Source organism: Biomphalaria glabrata, chromosome 10, assembly GCF_947242115.1.
Source record: "Biomphalaria glabrata chromosome 10, xgBioGlab47.1, whole genome shotgun sequence".
NCBI classification, from domain to species: domain Eukaryota; kingdom Metazoa; phylum Mollusca; class Gastropoda; family Planorbidae; genus Biomphalaria; species Biomphalaria glabrata.
In genome coordinates this window covers 5,013,957-5,034,112 of record NC_074720.1, presented here as the reverse complement: position 1 = coordinate 5,034,112, position 20,156 = coordinate 5,013,957, and the positions used below count along the sequence as shown (strand labels likewise).

The following is a 20,156-nucleotide window of genomic DNA, read 5'->3' as shown; positions in this document are numbered from 1 at the left end:
GTACATACTTTAACTCTTCTTAATTTGAGAGTATAGTCTAAGTTCCAGTAATATAAAACTAACAAAGGGAAAAAAAATCGACACTGAGAAAGAGGTCCCAAATAATTCTTTTTTCGAGCACCTCCATTGGTTTCCCCGCCCCTGGCACGTACAGCTTTCTATAGCCGGTTAATAGAATTAGCGCCAGCTCCCGCGTGACGTCTGCTAATCTCATTTGCCCGTCCAGGCCACCGCTGCGAAGACTCACCGTAGGAATTCGATCCGCCCTGGGTGGACACCGCGGCGATGGGTGTTTTGCGTGTACGCGGAAGGAGAGGGGGGAGGAGGGTGTCGGGTGGAAGGGCGCAGGCGACTGCGCCATAGTGTTGCGAAAGATGCTGTAGCCGGTGTGGTGGCTGGAACGGAAGGATGGAGGCGCTGGTGAGAGTAACAAAAGGGGAGGCTACTTCAAACAGATAAATGTTTCAAGGAAAATAACTTGGTCCGAAAAAAAAAAAAAGATATTACTATGTTAGGTTTCGTCTTTTCGCTTAACGCTAGATCAGGGGTTCTCAACTTATTGTAACAACATTGCGGCCTAAATGATAAGTGTATAGAATAAAGGAGAATTGGACCAGCTCACATCCCAATTACAAGAAAATGGACGCCTATTTTAAGGTATCTCGACATGACCAACACATAATTGTTCGACTCAGAACCGGACACAACAGAGAGACACAACATATGTTCCGGAAGCTTAAAGAGCGAAACCTGCCCTTGTGGAGCATCACCAGAGAATGCTGACCATGTCATTCAAAGCTGCATACTTTATCAAGAGGCCCGAACAAGACTCTGGCCCCAAAACTCTCCAACGGAAGAAAAACTATTTGGAGAACTGCCTGAACTGGAAATCACTGCGCTGTTCATCTCAGATATAGAATCACTGCTCTGAACCCCACGACATGAAAAAATGAGAATGCTGATAAAGTAGTCAAAAGAAACATTGCGGCCGGTCCGCTGAACAAGATTGTTCAATTTTAATCACCTTATAACATTGAACGTAGTTCTTATTCGTTTGACCACTAGTTCAAAGAACGATAGTCTGAGCCCATAAGTTATCGACAACTGACTCGGTGAGCAACGGTACACAGTTTATAATAGGTGCATGTCTTTTGCGTCAGTGCGTGTTGCACTACTTATGAAAAGTAAAACGTAAATTTAACAAAATCCCCCCACCCCCTCCCGGGAATAAAATAATTTTTAAAAATATTTTCTTGTTGTCTTTGAAGCAAAAAGGATTTCACAAATCTAAGCGTAGCTGAAAGTCACCGTCAGTTCATTGGCTAACGTGTCCAGCAGTAGAAAACATACGCTACACAAGAATGAACTGGTTTTGCAAAAGCCGGCCGCCTTGAGAGAGGTCATTGTGCTAGCAGAAGTCTCTCCTTGTAAGGAAACTGGGAAAATACCTAAAAACACTTGCCAAATCCAGGACCGTGTTTTAAAAGACTTGCCTCGGCCTCGGTATGGGGTCTTGAAGCTTGGCAAATTTCAAATAGACGTGTTTAAGTTGTGAAAGAAAATGACATAGATCTAGTTAGAAATGTCAAGTATCTAGTTAGAAATGTCACAGATCTAGTTAGAAATGTCAAGTATCTAGTTAGAAATGTCTTAGATCTAGTTAGACATTTCTTGTATTTAGTTAGAAATGTCACATATCTAGTTAAAAATGTCATAGATCTAGTTAGAAACGTCATAGATCTATTTAAATGTTATAGATCTAGTTAGAAACGTCATAGATCTACTTAAATGTTATAGATCTAGTTAAAAATGTCATAAACCTAGTCAGAAATGTCATAGATCTAGTTAGAAATGTGAGATCGATGTTCAAACCCTCCAAACTAGCTGCTTGATGTGCAAGCATTCCTGGGTCTGCCACATTCCTGACATGGCGACACTTTAATACAGATACTAAATTGATCGTCATCGCTAACCTAAGCACTTTAAATGACGACTGTCAAACTTTTGCAGGTACGCAGTTATATATCCTAACAGAGCACAAACATGGACAGCACCCCAGTGAGAAAAATGATCTTTAGTTATTAATTACTGTGATAAATTTTGTTTGTCTTTTGGCCAATGCGTGTGTTTTGTGTCCGCGCGAAATAATAATCTTCATATTGTGAAAAAAATGATCGCCGAATCTAACATCTAGATTTCATAAAATACTTGTAATAGCCAAAAACAATTGTCATTAAAAATATCTTTGTTTGAAAAGACCGTCTTAATTCTATAGTAGTTAGAATTCATATAAAAAAAGTTTGGTCCCAGAGAGATCTAACGCTTTTATCTGCATCTACAAAAAAGGAATTCAATAAATAGACTCAAAGATTTCATAATTCCTTCAACATTGAGACGAAAGACAAGCCAAATCTTCAACAGCCAAAAGAAGGAATTGTTTTTTTTTCCAAAAAAATATACATCTTTAATATTCATTCCTGGAGATTTCTGAATATGTCATAAATGTAGATTGTTTTTTTTTTTTTAGTTTTATCAGCAAAGGCTAATTATATATTATATTGCTTTAAGATTATTCAACATAAAATCACTGAGGGAAGAAACGCATTCAATTGAAAAGTTGCGCCAACAATTACCGAGTGGACAATGGCTACCAGGTAGCGTGTCAAGGTCGATATTGACAATTCTTTTTAATTACCAAGCAAGTCAGCGGAAATCCCCAGAGAACCATCCCTTCGACCCATAGTAGTTGCGCAATTAAATACAAGGAAAGCTGAACAGAGAGAAAGGCAGAAAGAAAGACAGAAAGAACGAAAGAATGGAATGGACGAATGTTCTACTTGAGTTTCTGAGATGGTCATAGTCGATAACTCCACAACCAGGGGAGGGAATGAGATGCAGTTTGTTTAGGGTGGGGGGGCGAGATTGAGGAGTTGATTGGGAGCCTTGTTGGTCTGTTCTAAACAGAAAGGAAGAGATCAGTGCAATATGAAGAAGAAGTAATGATAGAGAGAGAGGGAGAGAGCGAGAGAGAAAGAGAGAAATAGAGAGAGAGAGAGAAAGAGAGAGGAGAGAGACAGGAGAGAGATATAAATATATATTTATAGAGAAAAAGATATATATATATATATATATATATATATATATATATATATATAGAGAGAGAGAGAGAGAGAGAGAGAGAGAGAAAGAGAGAGAGAGAGAGAAAGGGAGAGAGAGGGAGAGAAAGAGAGAGTAATCAAAAGCAAGAAAAAGATTGAAAAATTAGAGAAATAACTATAGGATACGAAATCAAAAGAGAGAGAGAGAGAGAGAGAGAAGAGAGACAATTTGAAATAGAGAGAGTTGACAGATTCGATTTAGCGGCCTACTATCTCGATAAGTGTATACGTTTTCAAGCCTCTAATTTCTCTAAAATTTTTGGTATTTTGCAACACGTAAGCATTACACTTTGAATCTGAAGACAATATTAAAGTTGTGATTTGATGTAAGCTTCATCATCAGCCAAAGTCTGAAAACACAACTCCAAAATATATTTGTTTAACCGTTTTAATGTAGTGGTCATCTCCCCTTCCCCCCACCCCCCAGTAACAAAGCACATAATGTCTATTAACATTAAATATATAAAGTAGTGTCTGTAGTGTTTAGTATCTACCTAGATCTTGATATCGTTGGAAGTACTTGCGAGAATCTAAAAATAAATAACTTAATAAGAACACAACTAAATGCACATCAAACAGTCCTGACGCCATCAGTTCCAGCCAGTTGCAATAAACAACAAAGGTTGGAGGTCATAGCATCAACACAAATGACTTATCAACTCTCTGAGAGGAGAGTTGTTTCTATTCATTCATTAAAACTCAGGGCCACGCAGAAGAAAACTGAAACTCGTACAATCATTCTTACTTACAAAAATGTGTGTTTCTGTTGCAAAACCAAATCTCTCTCTCTCTCTCTGTCTGTCTGTCTGTCTTGTAAAAAGTCTTAACATGTTTTTGCGCCCACTTTCCGTTATTGGATCGAAATGAAACTTTGCACAATTTATTCATTGTACCTGACAAAATATGAAAAAATAATAAAATAAATAATAAAAAAGATAACATATTCGTTAATCAATTAGTAATTATTAATTAATTTTCTTGTACATAGCAGAGAGGGAACTTAATGCTGCCATATTGAGATAAATGGCAGTAATAAGTTTGCTGCTTTTTTAAAAAGTGTTCTTTTTTTCTTTTGCTTGTTTTTTAATTTGTATTTTAGTACCAAAGCCCCTGCGCCGGCGCCTATGTTGCGCACAAGTGAACACCGACAAAAGACATGGCTGTGGAGACAGACATGACTGAGGATAGAGGAGACATGACTGCGGAGAGAGACATGACTGCGAAGAGAGACATGACTGCGAAAAGAGACAGGGACTGTTTACTTTTACAATATTTACGTCTGCCCGAAGCAACAGAGAGTTGGGAGATCCGGAACTAAGTTAGAAAAGAGGTGTACATCGTCTTGCATGATACCAGGTTTGCTGACTTGAAGCTACACTGAAAATTTAGTCACTGGTCAGGAAAGCGGTTCGCTAGCAAGGACATGCGAACCAGGGAACTAGACTCAGTGTGTGTGAAGTCTTGAAGTCAGTGTTTGCTTTTGTCATTACTAATAAGCATCCATGATCTTTGACTATTAACCCTCGTAGAGTTGCCTCCTTTTATGCGATGATAAAATGTTCGCACAAGTCAATTAGGAGACGCTGTTCATGACACCTAATGACATTACAAAAAGTGTTCGTTTTTACTGAGTATTTTTTTTTGTTAACTTACAATTGTATGTTTTACTAATAATGAGTACTATGTTTTTGTATCGATGAAACAGTAAACAAATAAAAAGTAAGAGTCATTCAGTGTCTACGACGCTAAGCATTCTACAATAACTCATCAACAGGGAAAACAGATAAAGTAAAAAACAAACAAACAAAAAAACCTAGCCACAAGTTTTTTTTATCTAGAATCCCCTATCACTGTCGTCGCTGTAGTATTTTTCTTTGGCTGGTTTCTGGACGAAGCTCTCCTTGGTCTCGTAAACTGGACTGTACTGGGTGGGTACAAAGTCGTCGTAACCTTTGTCCGTGGTGGCCCCGTAGTTGGTCTTGCCGCCGTCGTAGTGAGGGTTGCCATGGTTACTGAACTTCCAGCTTTCGTCGTTGGGTCTGGAAATATATTGATAATAATAATAATAATAATAATAATAAGGACAAAAGACCTTCGAGCTAGGCCCAATTAATCAAAGACCAAAACAACATGTGCCAGCATGGAAAAGGCGCCTTGAAGACAATATAAATCAACTGAGGAGCCAAATGGATACAATTGGACAATATCTGGGAAACAATCATTCCGCGAAAATACTTAACAAAATGAAGACAATACTAAGAACAACTGGAATCAAATTGACGGACTGTGATAGCCACGCACGACTCTTATGTTTGAAAGATACTCTGAGACAGAAAGCTAAACTAAAGGGAGCTAGGTTAAAGCGCTACAACGAAACCACCAAAAGAAAGGAGCATAACGCTTTATTTCAGCACACGAGAAAACAGTTCTTCCGTAAACTAGCTGATAATGGTGCTGACAAAATTCAAACCATTGATAGCATTAAACACGGCTCCTTTACCGACTACTGGGCGGCGCTTTGGTCCGACCCGCTACATTACAATGTGCAGGCTGACTGGATCGAGGAAATCCAAACTAAAAACAACCAGAATACTAGAAATGTCTGATGAGGATTTCACAGCTGAGGAAGTCTCCGCAGCTATTTCAAAAACCCACAACTGGACTGCTCCTGGACCGGACAATATACACAACTTTTGGCTGAAAAAACTTACAGCCGTACATGCACCACTAACATCAAGTTTTAACGAGCTAATATCAGAACCGTCTTCAATGCTGTTAGAACTCACTGAAGGGAGAACATCTCTCCTCCCCAAAAAAGGTGATCCGAACCAACCATCAAACTATCGCCCTATCACTTGTCTGTCAGTGGTGTATAAACTATTAACTTCACTTTTAAAAAGTAAAATGTATAAATTTTGTTCTACCCATAAGCTACTAGCAGATGAACAACAAGGTTGCATTGAAGAGTCGATGGGCTGTAAAGTACAGCTAACTATAGATGGTATTATATTGCATCAAGCTAATAGAAGAAAGAGAAATTTACACATGTGTTACATCGACTACAAAAAAGCTTTCGATTCAGTTCCGCATGATTGGCTATTAAAAACCCTGGACATCCATAGAATCAACCCAAGAATAAAACAACTATTGAAAGTCTGTATGAATAATTGGAAGATAAACCTGCACCTAAATCGTGATAAACTAGGTTCTGTGCACATAAGAAGAGGTATTAAAAAATTAAAAAGAAATTAAAAAAGGACTTTCTTGGCAAATATAGGCAAAGAGTTAATAAAATCCTCAACACCAAACTGTCTGGCAGTAATCTCATCACTGCAATAAACAGCTGGGCCGTCCCTGTGCTCCTTTACACGTTCGGTGTGATCAAATGGACTGACACCGACCTACATGACATTGACAGACTCACTAGAAAATTACTAACCAAGTTTCGATGCCTACACCCCAAGTCCTCCACCATAAGGTTATACCTGCCCAGGAAGGATGGGGGTCGTGGATTGCAGAACATCTTCAAATTGTGTAAGATGCAAGTTTTAAAAATACGATCAAAACTGCTCGCCTCCAGCAACAAATTAGTTTCTTCCTACGGAAATACGACTCCGATGCAACCCCTCTGAACCTACACAATGCTGATGTCAATATCGGTTTGGACGACGTAGGGCATGAGATTCGCCAATGGGAAGAAAAAACACTCCACGGAAAATTTCCGGCTTCATTACATGTGGACAACATCGACAAGGCTGCTTCCTTAACATGGCTCAAAGCAGGTCATCTCTACCCTGAAACAGAAGGCTTTGTTACAGCAATACAGGACAGAGTAATCAGGACAAAAAATTACGAGAAGCATATCCTGAAACTCAATGTTGTCGACAAATGCCGAAAATGTGGAAATGTGGGCGAGTCGATTGAACACATTATGGCAGGATGTCCAGCCCTATCAGAATCAGCCTACCTAGGTCGCCATAACCAAGTTGCGAAGTTAATACACCAACACTTGGCTTTGACGTACAAATTGATCGGTAAGGACACTCCCCCTTATTATAAATACTCTCCGCAAGAGGTTCTCGAGTCTACTGATCATCTGCTGTACTGGGATAGGCCTATTCTGACCGACAAAACGGTAGATTTCAATCGCCCGGATCTGCTGTTCATTGATAAAAAAGAAAAAACCGCTACCATTATCGATATCGCCGTACCACTGTCTCATAATTTAAGAAAAACTGAGATAGAAAAACAAAGAAAATATGGGAACCTAGGCTTGGAGATTAAGCGTCTATGGAAATTGTCCAAAATAACAATATACCCCATTGTTATATCAACCGAGGGGATAATAACAACTGACCTCACAGACACCTTCAAGGCCCTTAACATTCCTAGGAACATCTTCGTTGCCTGTCAGAGGGCGGTACTGCTGCAGACCTGCCACATCACCAGAAAATTCCTCAGTGGAAACTGTTAAAGGGACTACGATGAATTTTGTTTCTCTTTAGCGAAACTCGACCCTGGCAGCGCCAGAGAATGACTACTCGTTCATTTCTAACATAATAATAATAATAATAATAATAACAATTGACATCGCCGTACCACTGTCTCATAATTTAAGAAAAACTGAGTTGGAAAAACAAAGAAAATATGGGAACCTAGGCTTGGTGATTAAGCGTTTATGGAAGTTATCCAAAATAACAATATACCCCTTGGTGATACCAACTGAGAAGATAATAACAATTGGTCTCACAGATACCTTCAAGGCCCTTAACATTCCTAGGAACATTCTCGTTGCCTGTCAGAGGGCGGTACTGCTGCAGACCTGCCACATCACCAGGAAACTCCTCAGTGGACACTGATAAAGAGACTACATTGAATTTTGTTTTGGGATTAAAGCACGGATTATTCACGTGACATTTTGTGCTGCATTGTATGTCTTTGTAACTTCTCACGTGACTTAAGAAGCTTATCCTAGACACACACACATTCGAGGTCACAGGCTTCTTCGCACAACTGTTTGGTGTTGACTCTGGAGAAGGGTAGAATTCTCCTTTCTTTTGGTGCTTTGTAGATCTTAAGGAGCGCTACTTTAAAGCAATGCGAGCTTAGGCAACAGCTTATGTCTGCTTAACTCTTTCTCCCCTAACTGACGATACCAACGTTGATTCCACCAGAATGTGGTAAATAATTACGGAGAGAAAGAGTTAACTCTTGAATAGCAGATTGCAACTGTCGCGCTCAACCTCAACCTCTTCAGATTCGGAGACAATGAATTCCAACAGTGGCATTATCTTCCCATCTTTTTCTCTGTCTGCCTTTTCTTCTTTTTTCCTGTGAAGGAAGGTCTTTTCGAGCCCTCGTGACCTAGTGATATAGCCACAGTCATAGATTAACAGCCAAGAAATGCTATTATAAAATGTATGTGAATCGGTTTAAGCATGTGAAATGCGCCATTGGCCTCCTTCAGTCGTAGAACGACTATGGTTCTCAGAGCACACTTCCTCATGTGGCTGTGGAGCCCTATTTTGGAGAGACACTCCCGTCCACAAATAGCGCAGGTTAAGGTGGCTTTTGCTTCGGTGGTAGAGGAGCTGGCCGTCTTCCTGAGCTGAGACCCATCTACTTTCACTGTCCATAGCTTTCTTGGTCACTGTCTCACTCCATCTGTTGCGGTCTAGAGCTATGTCTTCCCAATTGTCAGTATTGATGTTCACTGATTTGAGGTCACGTTTTATTACATCTATGTAACGGAGGTGGGGGCGACCAGTTTTTCTTGTGCCAGTCGCGAGTTGACCATAGAGGATGACTTTCGGGTGAAATACGTGGAATGCTAATTATAATCGAGCAAGGAAAGCGGCAATGGCTGTAACTCTAGAAGGAAGCGGCACTGGCTGTACTCTAGAAGGAAGCGGCACTGGCTGTACTCTAGAAGGAAGCGGCACTGGCTGTACTCTAGAAGGAAGCGGCACTGGCTGTACTCTAGAAGGAAGCGGCACTGGCTGTACTCTAGAAGGAAGCGGCACTGGCTGTACTCTAGAAGGAAGCGGCACTGGCTGTACTCTAGAAGGAAGCGGCACTGGCTGTACTCTAGAAGGAAGCGGCACTGGCTGTAACTCTAGAAGGAAGCGGCACTGGCTGTACTCTAGAAGGAAGCGGCACTGGCTGTACTCTAGAAGGAAGCGGCACTGGCTGTACTCTAGAAGGAAGCGGCACTGGCTGTACTCTAGAAGGAAGCGGCACTGGCTGTACCCTAGAAGGAAGCGGCACTGGCTGTACTCTAGAAGGAAGCGGCACTGGCTGTACTCTAAAAGGAAGCGGCACTGGCTGTACTCTAGAAGGAAGCGGCACTGGCTGTAACTCTAGAAGGAAGCGGCACTGGCTGTACTCTAGAAGGAAGCGGCACTGGCTGTACTCTAGAAGGAAGCGGCACTGGCTGTACCCTAGAAGGAAGCGGCAATGGCTGTAATCTAGAAGGAATCGGCACTGGCTGTACCCTAGAAGGAAGCGGCACTGGCTGTACTCTAGAAGGAAGCGGCACTGGCTGTACCCTAGAAGGAAGCGGCACTGGCTGTACCCTAGAAGGAAGCGGCACTGGCTGTACCCTAGAAGGAAGCGGCACTGGCTGTACCCTAGAAGGAAGCGGCACTGGCTGTACCCTAGAAGGAAGCGGCACTGGCTGTACTCTAGAAGGAAGCGGCACTGGCTGTACCCTAGAAGGAAGCGGCACTGGCTGTACCCTAGAAGGAAGCGGCACTGGCTGTACTCTAGAAGGAAGCGGCACTGGCTGTACTCTAGAAGGAAGCGGCACTGGCTGTACTCTAGAAGGAAGCGGCACTGGCTGTACTCTAGAAGGAATCGGCACTGGCTGTACCCTAGAAGGAAGCGGCACTGGCTGTACTCTAGAAGGAAGCGGCACTGGCTGTACCCTAGAAGGAAGCGGCACTGGCTGTACCCTAGAAGGAAGCGGCACTGGCTGTACCCTAGAAGGAAGCGGCACTGGCTGTACCCTAGAAGGAAGCGGCACTGGCTGTACCCTAGAAGGAAGCGGCACTGGCTGTACTCTAGAAGGAAGCGGCACTGGCTGTACTCTAGAAGGAAGCGGCACTGGCTGTACCCTAGAAGGAAGCGGCACTGGCTGTACCCTAGAAGGAAGCGGCACTGGCTGTACCCTAGAAGGAAGCGGCACTGGCTGTACTCTAGAAGGAAGCGGCACTGGCTGTAACTCTAGAAGGAAGCGGCACTGGCTGTACTCTAGAAGGAAGCGGCACTGGCTGTACTCTAGAAGGAAGCGGCACTGGCTGTACCCTAGAAGGAAGCGGCAATGGCTGTACTCTAGAAGGAATCGGCACTGGCTGTACCCTAGAAGGAAGCGGCACTGGCTGTACCCTAGAAGGAAGCGGCACTGGCTGTACCCTAGAAGGAAGCGGCACTGGCTGTACCCTAGAAGGAAGCGGCACTGGCTGTACCCTAGAAGGAATTGGGGATCTAGAACCTAACAAGCCGGTGTCTGGAGTGGAACACTAAATAAACAAAGGAAAGAAAATGCTGGGATCAAGAGACAGCAGATGATCCCTACTGTTAAGAGTTGGAGTCTTGGCTGCACTGCAGGAGGAGAGGGTTCCATGCTGCAGACGTCCCGACGACTAGACTAATGGGCGTCCTTGTGTGGTGAAGATAGTTTGATATTAATGGAATAAAGGTTGGAACATAAGCGACAGACCATATTAATATTGACTAGGGAAAATTGCTATCTATATCTATAATTCTCTTCGTGGCTCAACCATGCGGGACACAACGATGAAAAAGTCATGGAAAGATAACTTTTTTTTTATTTCTGCAAGTCGGACTAGAGTTATCCCACGTAACTTTCGCGGTGACAGAGCGCGATGCTCAGAAAGTATATAGAAGGAATCGACTCGTTTATTTCTATTTGCTTGAAGCCTACAAATGTAGGTGTGCAAAATTTCCAAAGCTAATTAAAATAGAACAAAACCTAATGGTGTGAAGATAAGAGAAGTTTTATATAATAAAGATATGTAAAATACTTACAGTTTTCATTTTTAAACTATTTCAAAAATGAAGTTTTAATAAATATGTCCTTACAATTATAACAGATAATATTAATTTACATTTTAATTGGTTCCATTGTTCTTATAAGCAACTAAGTTGTAAATTATTTATAACTTATATAAATGATTATATTTTTATTTATAGCCGATGCGGTACTCCCCCTTTTTGTAATATTACACTCCTAATTAATGTGTTTTGCGAGAGTGGTTTATAGCAGACTGTTTATTGTAATGGTGACAATGGGACGTCGTTTAATCCCTTATTTTTATAGTGCTGTGTCTGAAGTACTGTTGATGGTCTGAGACTTCGCCTATTGTAGTGACCTTCTTAACTTATATAAAACAGACATTACTTCACACTAGAGGGACTCTGATGCATTGCTTCCTGGTCCTTATACGTTCCTGCTGTCTCGCACTCGTGAAACGTGTTTCTGAAACACTTAGGACCAGAATTAACTCTTTCTCTCCTAACTGACGATACCAACGTTGATTCCACTAGAATGTGGTAAATAATTACGGAGAGAAAGAGTTAAGTAATTGGAAGCAGCGGGGGCAGGATTTTTGTGACGGCCCCTGAACTTTTTCAAAAACTTTAATGAAAATCCACTTTTTTTTACGAATACTCACATCTAAAAGCATGCCATAGTTTAGAAGAAAGAAATAAAGTACTTGTAAATTTCATCTTATTTTGCTTCTTTAAAAAAAAAATTAATATGAATATTTTATTTTAAAAAAAAAATGTATATTTTTAGAGTTTGTGGAATGTAAGGCCCTGAACTGACTGTGTGTATATGTGCGTTTATTTAATGTAGGTAAAGAGCTATGGGTTGATGGCTAAGCAGTGTGAATGATGCAAGAGAAGCGGCGATGTCGTAAGCTGTCTTGAGTATATCAGACGACTCCAGGAGGCCAGACGGAAAGAACGTGTTTTTGTAGTGAGTTAGATTTTGTTGAGAAGACCATTTTATAGTATCACTAAAGTCTGCTACATTTATTTCATCTCAAGTTAAATTTGTGTAGCTAGCAATAGGAAGACATATTTAGTGATGTTGGTGGGAAGCGTGGTCGAGAAGTGCGCCTGAACTTGGCTTCGATTGGCTTCCTAGAAGGGGGCTCAAGGTTCGACACCCGACTCGGGCAGAGTTGTGTTTACAGAGCGCCCAAAGGCAGCACGGAAAACCAACTCTTAGATACCCCCTCCCCCCACTGGTCCACAAATGAGATTGGACCAAAAGCGCTCTGAGCATGCTATAAGCATGAAACTAGCGCTATATAAAAGCTATAATAATAATTGTTATTCAAGTTATTTCTGTGGTTTAGTTTTTATCTACCAGCAGTAGATGGTGCTACAAGTCGACGGCAAAACAAACGTAAAGTACGCTTCTCTCGGCTTAGCCCCACTAACATCTAAACTATTTAGTAATAATTAGGAAATATTTAAACATTTCTGGAACTGTTTACATTTTCTTGTATTTTCCACATTTTATTTTTGTATTCAGTACTGAAGAGATGACTTTGCCAACAACACATAAGACACTAACATAAGTTTATGGTTTACACAACAGTTCAAGTTAAAATTGTTCATAAACTGTCCAAACTTGACGATCACTGGGTTGTCCATTGTGATGTGTTTCCACAATTACAGCACAAGGGTGTGTTATGTATGTACAGTACAGAAATTATTTGACTTAAGTTTTCTTTTAAGCTCGAGAAATTAATTTTGTGAAAGGTTTGATTAAAAATGAATATTGTGCATTGACTTTGACATAAAATTTTGGTTTTCATATAATCCAATTGTAATACAGCATTAGGTGATTGGAAGAACAGCTTATTAATTCAATCAAAGTGAGCGGCAGAACAAATGAAGTCTTTTTTTCTCCCCCTGTCTTGACCAGAGATCAAACAAACGATCAATCAACTAATTGATCTATTTATTATAGGAATTGGCTTCTAGCGGGGTTTTTTTTTCTGCGCTTTTTCTATTATTACTTATGGTCTCTCTAGGTCCATATATCTGGCGGTCTCTTTTGTGTCTCTCTGTAAGTCTTTGTCTTCTTGCCTTCTGTCTGTCTAACTGTCTGTCCTTTATTTCTCTATCTGACCCAATCTCGTTCAATCTTTCTCCAAATGAGAACATTTTTGACCACATCACTTGTTAATTCTCTCAGCTTCTTTATTCATCCAGAGAAGTCTTTTTATTTTTACAAACCTTATATTAAGTCACTCAGTCTGTCTGTCTGTCTGTCTAGTACAAATCTTGTACACGTTATTTCTCCATCTCCATTGTGGAATTACGTTGAAAATGTTGAACCATTAATCACAGAAGACGACGACTAATGAATCACTCATAAATCAATGAAACAAATCAACCAACCCGTTTTTTTTTTAAAAGGTATTTTTTTTTATGTTCCGCTTGTTATTACAATATACATTTCTATCCCTCGTAGACGTTCACGTTGTATGACTGTAAAATATACTGTTACTACTGCGAAAATATACTGTTACTACTGCGAAAATATACTGTAAACTCAAAATCTCCCTTGTCTGCGCTGGGACAAGTGATGGTTTAATATTAAAATCTTCACTTAAATAAAAAAAATTAAGCAAAAAATCAGGGTTAAGGTTAGGGTTTCGAAATTGAGTTGTGTTTACTATGAGAAGCAAAGAAGCTTTTAAATATAAGTTCCTAGCTTAATATAGACAAAACCAAGCATCTGTGGTATCTTAGGTCTCTAGAGGTGATCTTTTACCTACTGCAGCTTCTTGTGTGACTAAGGAGAGCATTTGTAATCTCCAGGCGCTGCTGTACTTTCAAACTTCCTTTCAACCTTCTTTCTACTTCTAATATTCATGTCATCTGTAATCCAGGACCCTTTTTTTTGAGCTTTCTGTCCATATGGATCTATCCAGTGCCTCTTTTTCCCAACTGTTAGTGTCGATTATGAAGAGCCTCATGCCGCGTTTGCATGCAACAGTATACCTTAGAAGTGGACAACCAGGGGCTCTCCTGACTTCTACTAGATCACTGTCACAGTGTGTTCTTTTTTAAGTATTAAAATGTGAAAATGGACTTGAGGCTACTAGAGTGTAGTGTAGATCAGACAATGCTATTTAGCACTTGTTTTATTGAAGACTTTTATCTCTGATCTTTATTAACCACTTAAAGAACATCCTGCGATGCCGGAGATTCATATATAGACACTAAATATCTTTAGAAATTCAAATAATGAAGATCCTTTCATTCAAAGTCTAAAAACTTTTAATTCAGGAACTAGGAATCACACACAACAAACGTAATGTACAAAATGAAACAGTACAAGTTGAATATCTTCTTCTGAGCTCGTTATAACATAGATTCAAACAAGTGTATTAACTCTATAACTCAAAATTATGCGCCTTGTCTCTCTAAATTCCATCTACAAACTTTTAGTCTACAATCTTCCTCTACGAATTCCTGTCTACAGCTGACGCCTTAGCCAAGCTAAAGCAATCCCGGCAAGCCGCGCTCCCAACGACGTTATAGAACCTTCTAGAAAAGAGGCGGAGCTAGTTGCTAAGGTTACTGCCAGTAGCTAGTCTGCTACTTGACTATCACGATACAGAATGTCTGGTAGGAACCAAGCATAACAAGACAAAATAAGAAATTAAAAAAGTATTGTTTTTTAACAGAGTAAAAAGCAACATTAAGTTTGCACGTACCTGAGAGTATGTTCTGGTCTCCACGTTTCCTCACCAGGAGGATCCGCCCATGGCTGTTTCTCTCCCGAAGCGAATATGCCGTAGAAAATGACACCAGCGAAGTGAATCAAGCTGGCTATAAGAAACACGTACTGCCATTCTGTCTTGGCCTGGGGATTAGAAGCAGACCAATTTGATTGGTCGGTGTAGGGACTTATTGTAGGTAAAGGACAACTACACGGACTGCCTATGGTAGCGTGCGTCTGCCATTTGATAACATTCTATATCAGCCTGGCGACAGCTGGAGGTCACACACAAGGGACGCGGTATACACATTTGGTATCTAGGGAAAATACTGCATTCCTCATTAATCTTTGTCGTGTGCTCGTTTTCGCAAATTCATACTTCCTATATCATATCAATTTGATATTCATCCCAGAATAGGTCTGTCTTTGAATAACTTACCTTTTGTATTGGATTATGTATCAATTTCACCTCTTTTCTAGATCTACTCCCTAGTCAAGTCCGATGATTCTAGAAAGTCTGTTTCCCCCCAGAAATGAAGATAATTAAAAACACACTCCAATCTTGTTTGCATTTAAATAATTTTCTCAATTACTGAAATGCTTCGTCCAGAATTCAACGCACTAATTGTGTGCCCCTTCTTTAATTACACTTCCGTTCAGGAGGAGAGAATATAGGTCAGCGTTTCCATTTCGGTTAATGTACATTTTAAAATCTGTCAAGCTCAGAGGGAGAGAGAATAAACCGGCCGTAAAACTTCAAAAGAAATATCATTAATATTAAAATCCCTCGGGAAATTGGAATCCATCCTCCTAGAAGGCTCGGTGTTCTATGCGGCATCAGTGCGCAGGACATTAAAATAATTCTATACAAAGTGAAAATTGAAGTCCTTTTTTTTTTTCTCTCTCTAACAGCTGTACCTTCTCTCATTCCTTGTCATATTTTCTCTTTACTTCCCTGTCTACAATGTCTCATACACTTTTTGAGACCGTCTTACTTTTACTGATTTTTTGGGGGTTTTGTTTATCCTTTACTTTGTTCTTTGTTTTTTTAATTTTAATTTTTTGATTTTTCAAATCTTCATCACTATTATCTTTTCGTATTCTCTTTAATTTCATTAAATTATCTATGTTTTCCTCTTTCTCTCTTTCCATTATCTTTTTCCTTCTCATCATCTTACCGCCCACCTCTCTAACTTTCTGCCTTTCATCCTTTCTCTTTCTTCCTTTCTCTTTCTTCCTTTCTCTTTCTTTCTCTTCATTTCTCTTTCTTTTTCTTCCTTTCTCTTTCTTTCTCTTCCTTTGTCTTTCTTTCTCTTCCTTTCTCTTTCTTTCTCTTCCTTTCTCTTTCTTTCTCTTCCTTTCTCTTTCTTACTCCCTTTTCCTATTCTCCCTTTCCTATCTCCCTTTCTCTCATTATTTCTCGCTGTCTTTCTGTCTCTTCCTTACTTTCTCTATCTCCATCTGTTTGTGTCTCTTCCTAACTCCCCATTTCTCCCTCTCTGTACACTTTATTTTACCCCTTTTTACCTCCCTCTCTTTCTCTTCCTATCATTTTCTCTTTCTTCATCTCTTTCTTCCGCTCCCTGTGTCATTTTATTACTTCCGTATCTTATCACCAATGTGAGGGGAAAAGAAACAGTGGCGCATATCTTGTTTGACTGTCTCCAGCTCCGAGAGCTAAGGGTAATGTCTGCAGTGTCATTTGACCTGCGTGGGAGCTAAGAGAGTGCACTACTTCATTGTGACATCACTCACCCACTCTCTTTTCTTTTTATATTACATTACATTTGTGCATATTAGAATAGGTCTATAAAAATAGCATTTTTATCAAATCATTCATGTATAAATGGTAGAGATGTTTATGAATAATAAATCAAAATAACCTTTGAAGTCGTTTCCAGAGTTCTTTTAAGTTAAAAAAAAAGGAAATCTGTTTTTAACTTTGAGGGCATTTTCTATTTTTCTAATTTATTTGTTTAGTTTTTTATGTGACATGTTTCTGAAATCCATTTACATGTCCTCTTACTTTTTTTTATTCTACTGCGAATAACGTTTTTTTTTTGACTGATTGATCTGAGTAAAATCCTCAAAGACTAAAAAATCAATATAGCCCTATAAAGGATGAAATCTAATTAAGACTATATATAATTAATAAGAAATTTCATTTTGATATATAAAGAGACAAACTCGATTTACAGAATTCTAAGCAAGACAAAACTTCTACAAATGGCACCTCCTTGGACCGACAAAACTTTCGTTCTCGCCCACCGTTCCCTTAGCCAGCTAGAGTTTTGTGTTAGCAGTAAGCACCCACTGTGTTATCCTGCAGAATTTAATTTAAGGAAACAGAGAAAAGAAGCTTAAAGACATTATTTTATTATAGGAAGTGTTTACGAACATACCTGACATTCGATGCTTCCCTTCATTGGTACTCAACGTATTTGTTGATCTACAACACCGTCGACTACCTATATTGATTGTTTCGGCCTTTCGCCGGTGTTACTGAATTTGTTTGAGGGCTACCTCCTGTTTACTGCATCGGTTTGTATCGGACACCGAGGAAGAGCCTTAACAGACATATTATTTTTTCAGCTAGGAGAGTTCTATTTGGAACTTTACTAAATACAAGAAAAACATTTTTTTATACAACTTCTAGAGCGTTTGTTTTTCTCTGACTAACTCATGACTGTTGGAGTAAAAATAACAATGAAACATTTTTTTTACCTCGCCCCATTCCCCCTTCCTCCCCCCTCCGCCCGAAAGAATCCTGAGCGAATGTATAGCTCTACTCTGTGGCATTTTACGTCTCGAGAGACGATCTTTTTTCCCTTTGCAACTTCTTGTGTGACTAAAGAGGCCAATCCTTGATACACTGCTGCGATCGCCGGTTGGGCATATATAATCACCAGGCGCCGTTGCATTTTCACCCTTCTTTCTGCTTCTGTTGTGTATGACATCTGCAATCCGTGACCCTTCCTTTATGCTCTCTCTCTCCATGTGGATATAGCTCTACTACACTTTTTCTAAACACTCTTTGGATCTAAACGATGCTTTGTACTTTCATGAATAATCATCTTCTTTTTTGAAGTAACGTCTGTATTATTTAAGATAAGATGAATTATCTAATTTAACTCTTCAAGGAATGCGGAAATACCCGAAGACGTCTAGTCCGCTCACTATAAATATTTTCTCCTTCTCTAGCCAAAATTCTTTTTTAATAATTTTTAAAAAATTATAACGTTCCAACAAGAAATTTTCCACCGTCACCGACGGGCCTAAATTCTTTACCTAACGATATACAGCAATAGTTAAATTTCTAGGAAAATCGTTAAAGCCGTTTTCGAGATCGGTGTCCAGCAAACAATTTTTTTTTGTTTTGTCCCTAGATGGTTTTGACCAGCCCAGAAGTTGAACAGAGGTACAGAAATGAACTTGTCAATCCACCACGTATTGTTTCTGTAACTCCAAACAAAAGCAGACATTCAAAACGAAGGGAAGATTTGGGGGGTAGAGGGGTGAAACGCATTGTACGTGCAAAGAATGATTCGCCTCTTCCTAAAAAAAAAAAGAGACGCCACACTAACACATGCCACTACACTACACTACCCCTCTCAATGACATCTTCACGACAAGGAGAACAAAAAATTGGGAGCAAAAAAAAAAAAAAAATGGCGAAGTTTAGAGAGTTGGGGTGAAATTGATTACTTGTATTCGACAACACCCAATTTAAAATGCGGGGTATTCGATACTTCGCATATTGGAACGTTTTTCTTAACGATACTATTATAGCCCAAAACTTCTGTCTCGGTAACGGAAATGAAATAATTGTGCATTAATTTAGACAACGTAAACTAAAATAATTTCAAAAGGTCTAGAAATCAAGGGGGGGGGGGGGTGTATATGGCGTATTTTAATATAAATTGAGGTAAATGAATATGCTAGCTCGATCGGATACGATCCTGAAAAGGGCTGTAACTTTGACTAAAACCAAGACAATAACTGACTAAAACCATGACACAAAACATGGCTTTCACTCTATGACTTAAATCCTGGACATTAACTATGACTCAAACCATACAAAAAAAAATACGTAGAGAAACTATTAGAATGTTATTATTTTCTTGTAAAAAAAAAATATTTACGCAGAATTTCAAGGTCTACATATTAGTTCGTAGATTGAGGGTGGGGCCATGGGGGGACAGATAGCGCGGTGGTTGAGTGGTTAAGCGCTTGGCTTCCGAACCTGGGGTCCTGGGTTCAAATCTCAGTGAAGACTTTGATTTTGTATCTCGGGAATTTTTTAGGGCACCCTTGAGTCCACCCAACTCTAATGGTACCTCACATTTGGGAGGGGGGGGGTAAAGTTGGTTGGTCGTTGGGCTGGCCACGTGCTACCCAGCTCGTCGTAATCACAACAAATTTCCGTAAGAAATAAATCAACCTTAGTCTTAGTCGTTGAACATTAGCTAAGGAAACAAATGACCTTTACATTATCTGCACAATACTTCACTTTACATAGACTATATATTTCAAGCATTCTCCCATATTTACATGCGACTTCTATCACAGCAATATTATATCATAACGCGCTATATGGTAAATGGGAAACTATTATATTAGGTTTTTCTATAAATATCGATTAAGTGAAAAGAAGGGTGATTCAGTTCAATTGTGACTTTAGTTTAAAGTAGTTTATTTCAATAAGTGCATTTTAATTGTACAATAGTACTTGGATAAAGTACTTTTCCTGTTTATAGTAATATGTTAAATCATTATGTGGTTCTTTTGTACTATCTTGTTAGAACTTGCAACAGGTTTAAGAGGAAAACTGTTCGCTCCTTTAAATAGGTGTACACACCAATGAATACAGTTTTGTGAGTTATACTAACCTTCTTGTTTTGTGATGTGAAGTTAATGGTTTTGTTATTGAATAGTGAATAGGACAATCAAGGATAAAAAGAATTTTTTTTTTTTAAACAAAGCTTTTATTAAGCCTAGTTGTTTGCTATGGTGTGTGTAACGACCGGTATCAACAGTTGTATCAATTAGTTTGGATCAGTCATGTAATTAGACTTGTAGTAGATCTAGACTCTCGACTAACAATAATAAATCTGTGCGATTTGAAATATTTTAACCAATTGTTGTTGTTTAGCGCTCGTATATGGTTTTAGATTTCTCAATATGCTATGATCCTATCACTTGTCTGAACCAGTTTATAAAGGGGT

At 39.5% G+C, this 20,156-nt stretch overlaps 1 protein-coding gene across 1 annotated transcript in view; it reads right to left on the bottom strand.

The window, feature by feature from the left end:
• Positions 1 to 4,205: 4,205 nt before the first annotated feature.
• Positions 4,206 to 20,156, bottom strand: part of LOC106060779 (vesicular glutamate transporter 2-like) — a 224,537-nt gene continuing 208,586 nt past the window's right edge. The window contains exons 14-15 of the mRNA XM_056044185.1: positions 14,927 to 15,075; positions 4,206 to 5,197 (exon numbers count right to left, since the gene is read on the bottom strand). Of these exons, the coding sequence (XP_055900160.1) occupies positions 4,993 to 5,197; positions 14,927 to 15,075 (354 nt within the window). The 3' untranslated portion in view covers positions 4,206 to 4,992. The remainder of the gene's footprint in view (positions 5,198 to 14,926; positions 15,076 to 20,156) is intronic.